At 38.7% G+C, this 8,622-nt stretch overlaps 1 protein-coding gene across 1 annotated transcript in view; it reads right to left on the reverse strand.

The window, feature by feature from the left end:
• Positions 1-8,622, reverse strand: part of LOC102204797 (thyrotropin-releasing hormone-degrading ectoenzyme) — a 266,230-nt gene that overhangs the window by 155,579 nt on the left and 102,029 nt on the right. The window contains exon 4 of the mRNA XM_005742288.1: positions 6,357-6,483. Coding sequence (XP_005742345.1) covers positions 6,357-6,483 — 127 coding nt within the window. The remainder of the gene's footprint in view (positions 1-6,356; positions 6,484-8,622) is intronic.

The following is an 8,622-nucleotide window of genomic DNA, read 5'->3' on the forward strand; positions in this document are numbered from 1 at the left end:
ACACACACACACACACACGCGCACACACACACACACACACATTTACTTTCATTCACATACAGGAAATATCTGTATGTGAATGAAAGTCAAATCAAAGAGGAATTCACACAGAGGCTTTGCTCTCTTTGCACTCGTGTATTTACCACAGCTGACACTTGAGTTTGGATCTAATATGAGTTTTCAAAACTTCAAAACAGTGAACTGGGAGGACATCTGGGGATTTCTGGACTACTGTTTGGCACAGTAACACAACAGCCCTCGGGTGACTCTTCATCCGTATGAGAGTCTGACTGTTGTTCAGGATCACAGTGACAACACGCTAACCGGCTGAAACATATTTTCTCTATCAACTTCTATCCTGCACAACTCATGATGGAAAATGTGGGTTTACTGTGAACTTAAGATAAGTTTTTAAAAATTCACAGTGTCTCAAACACAGATATGAGAGAACACTTCAGAAAAAAATCACTCTCAGGTCGGCTAAAATTCCAGTGTGAACATTGCTTAAATCTGAATCCCACCCATAATGCTCCTGGCTGGTACGGCAATCATAGTCAAGCCTCGCAAATGTTCCTCTAGGTGTACAAATCACTGTTTCAGAAATACTAGTCCTTATTAAAATTCATCAGCTAGACAAGTACGCACATAGGATACAGTCTCCATTGCATGATGTGTACTAATGGGAGTACTCAAATTAAGACACACTGTATGACTTTATCCGCACCGGATAATTATTTCTGTACATGGTATTCCATCAGACAATTACTTAACTTCCAAGTTAAATTACAATTTTGCTTACAAGATCTCTGGTGCATCTTTTACTGTCATCATGCTGCAGTCACTGCTAGCCCAGGGGTCTCATGCTCCACCTATAAACTGCATCTTCCTTGGTTCTGACAGGGGAGCCTTTGTTTCACATCACTCCATATTTATCTTTCCCTTCATTAAATGTCCTCACTCTATTGTTGAATCCCTGTGAAAGCCATATGCCATATATATACATATATAATATACCCATGCAAGTGCCTTGAGGTGGACTGCAGTATCTGGAATTAACTTAATGCACATGCTACAATGCACATGATGCAGACTTATCTGCCTGTTTTGTTTTACATGCTACTCTTCATTACTCCTCATTACCTTCTACAGTTAGTTTCAATTACATCGTTACTGTCGTATGAAAACCTCGTTTCTGTTACATTATATAAAAGATAAGACAGATTCGGGAGGCCAATAAAACCCGTTCCTCACAACCTGACATCAAAGAGGTTCAAGCTTTTAACCTGACACTTTTGTGCAGCCAGGTCTGGACCACAGGATGTGACATCACCTTTAACTCAGCATGGGGCAGCTCGTTAATGCTGCTAATGCTGCTAATATCACTGTAAAGGTCAGGAAGGGTGGAATTAAATGTCAGGCCTAATCTGAGGCGATGAAAACAAACAGGAAGCTTTGACTGAAAGTGAATTTCTAATGTGATGGATGAATGTAGACAGCAAGAAAGTGTCTGACATATACAATATGGAGCCTCAGTGATCACATTAGCTTGTTTGGGTGAAGAGAGGAAAAAAGAAATGTACCGCTGTAACACAACTAATTGATTCTGGCAGGTCAGAAGAATAAAACACAAACAATTATAAAGACACGAGAAGAAAAGAAGAAGGAGGATGAGATGAAATTTGACTGTTCTGAGAGGATTCATTAATCTGGGCAGGAAGAAGCATAGCAAATAGCACAGCTACATAGAAAATATGGCTGCACATATATACTGCTGCAGAAAGGCTGAAGGTTTTATAGGAGGAAAGCCCAGGACGCACAGACGAAAAAGGCTCATACTGCTATAAAGTTTCAACTGACTGATTCAGTCAGCTCATGTTTCTGGTAAAGCAGAGGAAAAATACTGACTAGCATTAAAATGCCAAGCAAAAATATTCAAATGTGTTGACATGACACTTGAAACACTTTAAAGTGGCATGCTTTGATTAAAAACAAGCTTCCAAGTCAATTATGCAAAGCATGACAGCTGTCCTCACTCTAAAAAAGAGAACTTTATTTTGGTATAAGCTTAGAATTACTTTGACTTTAGGAGTTAGTTTTTTGGATTTGTTTTTAAAATGACTGGTGAGTGAAAGCACAGTACAGTGGTGAGCACTCACACATTTGGTTGTTTGCTGTATACCACACCACACCTTATGTGGGTATAGGCCTTCAACAAGTGCCACTGTCTAACCTTTATATTAGTTACTTCCTGTTTTACTTTGGTACTCATTTCTCCCTTATACTTTTTATTCAGTTTTACAGTGTGAGTGTAAAGGGTGCAGACAGGAAGACACAGACAAGATGTTGAAAAGAAGGTCAGTCAGTAACATAACAGCAAAGGAAAATCAAGCACAACATGAACCATGAATCAAACCATATTGTCAAAATAAAGATCAAAGCTTCATGTTATCCTTTAACTGAACATTTTATTTATCAAAGCACGCTGAAACATGAATCCATCTTGAAGGAAAAGCCCTCAGGAGACAGTTTGATAGTATGTTTAGTCAGATAATATCACTACAGACTAGTGATGGTGGACATATCTATATCATCTTTGCACTTAAAGTAAACTTTCTTTGCAATTTAGTGGATTTTGATTGGACTTTTTTTAATTCACACAGACATAAAGTCTTAATTTTAATATGACGGTGGACCGTTTATAGCAGCAGGGTTTGACAGCCCTCAGGCAGGTGTGTCTGAGGGTTGGAAACACAGGTAACTGAAGTGACACCATCATATCTGAGACAGCTGTGTCAGAAAGGGTATCAAGAGAAAGAAGTCAATTTCATAGCCAGACGTTTGTCTGACCAAGTGACAATATATAAAAATGAATGTACAGTTAATTCTAGGAAGCACACATATATTTAATTCCAAGTGTTTATAATTAAATTATTATGTTATCATTTATTATTTTTACCAAGACTATAGAACAATGCAGAGGCATTTGTGAGCACTACAGTGTTTCTTGGCAGTGATTAATACAATATGGTCTCTGTTACCCTTCACTCGACACATCTTTTTGGAATTAAAAAAAAAACTGAATTATGACAGAAAATCTCAAATGCAGCACAGCACCACTGGCTCCCACTACATTCTTATGAAAAAGTTAAAAATATTTTAAAGACAAACCCTGGCTCTCATTTGGAGCTCGCTTCACTTAATCCATAATGTCTGAGTAAAATTTAAATCAGATTTAGAGCAATTTCCTTCTGAATGCAAATTGCAGAATTCTGCTGTGCCCACAGATAAGACATCTTATACACCACTGGAAAGCCTCCAGACCTTTTCTGAATTCTGGGCTGTATACTGAAGAGTTCTTTTATGCAAAACACACTGGACTGGAGGTCACATATTTGGCTGCCATCTCGCTGTGTGTCTCTGCTTCAATCTACCACTATCTGCATCTGGAACAAACTCATGGTTATTCAGTTTGCACTTGAGATGCAACACTTCATTTGCAACCCATGGACAATCTTTGGAGCAACATCCCTTTTCAAAACTTGCACATAATACCAAAACCTAAAATTTTCTGGACATTTCTAGCTACTAGTTCTTCTTTTCATTACTTTTGATCATTTTGTTTAATTTTACAATAAAAAACAACAACAACAACAACAACAAACAGACAAAGTGGCAGTGAGGAATCTAAAATTCAAATATATAGATTTCTTTGATTTATTGCGCATCTGAGCTGACTCTTCATCTCCTCTCAGCATTTGAAAAATGGCTTGACAACACTTTAATTTTCATCTTTTAATAACATGAGCTATCATACATATGTTTTCAGCTTTTGCCACCACCTCCACGTTTATAGTTCTTCAACTAAAGGTTCAATTTGAATTCCATTAAGTTCCTCTTATCCAGCAATTATGACCACACGCGGCGTTAAAGTGGGCTGGAACGACCTGGAATGATGTTCCAACACCTTCAATTAATGCACAATTAAATCTGATAGGCAGATTAATGCATGATACTGCCAAGCCAGTTAATTTTTCATGTGTTGAAGCCTGGCATTACCTCCAGTTGATGGCATGGTAAGAGGTGCACTAAATCATTTTAAAAGGCAAGGACAGCCCAACAAGTATTGTTTTGTAGTTTTGGATATTTTTTTCTATTTGATCTAAACATAATGTGTTGCTTTATATTTAGCAAACATCTCAAAAGCTGAGGTATACTAATTTTGTGTGACTAAAATTTTGATGAATAGGCAGGTTTAGTAGTGTTCATTGCAGACTAAACTGGTTGGTTTACAGTATTGTGATAAGGACTGCAGTAATGCACTATGCTGGACTGGTGCAGAGCAGGCTGTGATGTTCATGGTCAGTGTTAAGCTACATTAAAGGGTAGCAGACATCAAGTGGGGGTATTTTATCTTAATTTCAGGAGCGGGACCACACCCACATCCATGCCCCATCTGCTCTTCAGTCTATATATGCCCCTTCACCAATACCTGCTTTTCATACCCCCCTCCCCCATCTTCTTTTCTTTTACATGTAAAAGTACATGGGGATCTGCCTGGCCCGGGAACTGCTGCCAGTCCCCTCCGAGGCCTTCCCCAAACCGCAGCATCAGTCCACAGTCCATCACCCATTGTACATCTCAACTGAGGGTGTGGTCCCAGCTAGCGAATTTATCTTTAAACTGATGATGCAATTTGATTTACTCACAGAACACACAGACCTCTAAAAAGTTTTACACACAGGATGCATTAAGTTTTTGTCACTATTTTGTGCATTAAAAATGCAGCCGTTTACACTGACCTGTAGTTCGTGCTCTAGTACTGAATATACAATGATATAGAAATAGTTAATTAATACTTCATTACCTCCGATACACAGCTAGAGACTGCTCTGGATTAATCGGCTCTCTGAAATGATCTGTTTGCCTCCTCAGATGTGGTCCCAACTGCCAATACAGCTTCAAATCTGGGCTCAAACCATGAAATACTCCGTGCTGCTGTCTTCTCTTTGTGAAACCAGAATCTCAGTTTTTCAGTCTCGGGTTGCAAAAACGTGACGTGTGTGTATATACATTAAAAAAATCCTGAACTTTATGTTGTTTTTTTTCTCCTAACACTTCCAGTGTGTAAAAGTCTTTATACTAAGTTTATGCTGTATAGAAATCCTGATAGCTTCTGTAATGTCTGGTTATATCTTTTTATATTCGACTAGCTAACAAACACACGGCAACTAATCAGAGCTACTCTCAATGTTAGGATGCCACTTCAACCCCTGAGTAATTTATACAGAAAAACTACAAAACGTTGACTTTTAAGTGACTCAAAAAACTACAACAAGAAGACTGTTACCACTTCACCTTCTTCCAACTTTAGCTTTATCTTCAGTTCCATTATGTGCTGATTTCATTGAAGTCATTAAGTCATCTTACCACCTCATTCAAAACTTCTTTCAAACTTGTTTCAACTTCAGGCTCAGCTTCAGTTACATTATTCCACTCATTTAGCTGTTAAACACGGAGGACAAAACAGTGTTAATCAATTCAAAAATAATAATAAAAATAATTGTCATGCAAGCTGATAGAAGTCCTTTCACTGCCACTTACAGCTTGCATTTTAAACACTGTAGTTTAGTTTCATGTCTGAGCTGCAGTGCACCAAGGTCAGCTGTCACTGCCATACAAATCCATTCAGAAGCTTCAAAGAATTAACTACAGGGCATTTAAACTATTTTATGTCTGTAGTGAGGCAATCACATTGTTTACACTTTTACTGTAATTCAACCAGTTATATAACAGAGTCTAAAAATATAAAGGATGAAGGGACAAAGTTGGCATTGAACTTCAGTACTTTGAAATCTTACTCTGATGCGTGTAAAGACAAACCCTTTTCTCCTTTAATAAAAATACCCTCTGACTGTGCTTAATGTCTACAACTGCCATGAACTGGCTGAGGTTCAATTCCCAGACCTATTCTCTTTGTAGCCCCCAACACGCAAAAGGAAAAGGAGGACAGTGTGCTTTCTTTGCCCCATATGAGTAAAAATTGATGAGCCTAACAGTAATTGTACAAAGGACAAAGAGTTGGCTGACTTCCCTAAAATGAGACACCCAGGAAGTGGAAGCTGTTTTTCCTTTCCTAATTTGGATCGGCAGAGGGATGGTAAGTACACAGTGTGGTTTTTATTTAATGAAAGCTGACAAGAAATCAGACTTCAGGAGAACAAAGTATTTCGTCCCAACTTTACTTCATCTCCACACAGTCAGAGAGCTGCGGTGCACACTGAGCAGATCCTGGCAAGACAATGAAGGAGACGAGCCCACATAACGTCAGAGGAAGGACAGCACGTCAGCAGCCTTACCTAGTTTAGGCAGAGAGTACTGGACTTTGAAGTAGTCCTGATAAAATCCGAGGAGCCTCTTAGTAATGTGGAGGGCGTAGTCCCCTGCTCCGCTCAAAATGGCATCTGGCCGGGCATAGAGACGGATCTGAAGACAAATACAGAGGAAGAAATGGAATTAAGCTGATTTTAATTGAGATGGATCTAAAAACAGATACAGAGAAAGGAAATTGGAATTAGTGTATGCTCAGCTCTACAGAGAACAAAATGAAATTAAGCCACTTTTTTTCAAATCTATACAGAAAAGGAAATTAAATTTGACAGATACAAACAGGAGAACGCTGCGTGTATATTAAACTCTTCAGGGGAAATAATACAATCAGAGAGAGTTTAAGTTTATATCTGCAGAAAGGAAAAATTATATTTGAGAGATGTTTTCTTCGAAATTTGCGAAAAAACAAATGGAATCAGGTCCGTGTTAGGTGGGTCACATCTACAGACAAAATAAGTGAATGAGGTCGACTTCATATTCTGCTCTCCAGACAGAACAATGGAGTCTGGTTGATTTGGTTCAAATATAAAACAAGAAAAAAATTGATTTACAGCTGTGAGCAAGAATATCGACTGTAGATGGAAGCAAAAAAGAATACAAGAATGTTAAATGTTCTGCTTCAGGTGGATTCCAGTATTTCACACAGTCTAATGATCAGTGTGGGCTCATTATTGGACAGGGGTTGGAGCAGCTGCATCATTTATTTATAAAGGACAGTTCACCCTAAATCAAATTTACATATTTTTCTTTGGACATGTAGCAATATTTATTCATTCAGACTGTTTACTCAAGCCCCCCGCATTTCTTTATATTTTGTGTCCAGGGAGCCAGACATTTTGCAACTTTTAAAGTGCTCCTGAGTAAGAGTTCTGCAGGCTTTTTGGTCTTTTTTTTCGACATTTTTATAGGAAAGCAGGCATTAAAAAAGGAATGAACCAGTGTTGTGTCTGCACTTAACAGAAAATTGATTAAAGATTGAATTTTAAGTTGCATATGTAGTTTGTTATTAATAGCCTGTCACATAAACAAAAACATAAAAAAAATATCCCCATTTCTTTAGCTGAATTGATGACAAATGCCAAAGATTACACAGTTTGAGTGGAGTAAAATAGTAATTTTATACCAACAAAGTAATCCTCACTGGGAAGCCTGAATGGGCTATTAGCCAAAAAATTCCTATCCTTCGGTGCAAAATAGGGAAAACTGGACAAGTGGAGAACAAAAGTAACAACCCCCTTTGCTAGGAAAATTTCAGCAAAGACCTGACATGGGACCCCAGAGTGGCATCTGGACTTGAACCATGGCCACACTGGAACTGAACTTAAGATGAAGGTCAGCAGTTCTTAGCTGGTGGTCAAAACTAATAGAATTATAAATGCAGTGGTCAGGCTGCTGACCTCTGAACCACTGCAGGATGACATGCTGACAAAGTGTGTGTGAGAGACACTCCAACTCATCACTGTTGCTGGGATTAAAATGATCATCTGCTCTTTCGAAAGTGAATCTATTGTTTGGTGAAGATGGCAATTTGTACTTGAGAAGAGGTTCTTTTTTTGTGCCTCACAGCTCCTGACAAGCTGTGGGCAAAAGCAAAATCACAGCTCTTTCCCCGTAGAGCTGTGACAGCAGCTTCACTTCTGTCTTTTTTTTACCCCCTTTAACATTGCACACCTTCACCAAAACACAGTGTAACATATTGACTGACTTCTAATGAAATCCATTTTAATTCATGCAGTATGGACTCGAACACTTGTACGCTCATCTGTACACAAATCCAAAGAGATCTAGGTTGAAGTGCTGAGTTTCTCAGTGCTTTGGCTTCACTCATTTAAGTATTACTTGCCCTTATACATCAATCAGCATAACATTATGACCAACTGGCTATTATTGTCGGTCTCCCGTTTGCTGCCAAAACAGCTCTGACCAATTGAGGCATGGACTCCACTAGATTGCTGAAGATGTGCAGTGGTATCTGCACCAATATGTTAGCAACAGATCCTTTAAGACCTATGAGTTGCAAGATGGGGCCTCCATAAATCAGACGTGTTGGTCCAGCTCATCCCAAATGCTAGACTGGACTGAGACCCGGGGAAGTTGGAGGCTCATGATTGTGCTCCTCGAACCATTGCTGAACCATTTTTGCTTTGTGGCAGGGCGCATTATCCCTGTTCTATCAAAGGGTGTACATGGTCTTCAACAGTGCTTAGGTAGGTAGTACATGTTTTTTTTTTTTTT

This window comes from Pundamilia nyererei, unplaced genomic scaffold (assembly GCF_000239375.1).
Source record: "Pundamilia nyererei isolate P.nyererei 1_Seehausen unplaced genomic scaffold, PunNye1.0 scaffold00119, whole genome shotgun sequence".
Classification (NCBI taxonomy): domain Eukaryota; kingdom Metazoa; phylum Chordata; class Actinopteri; order Cichliformes; family Cichlidae; genus Pundamilia; species Pundamilia nyererei.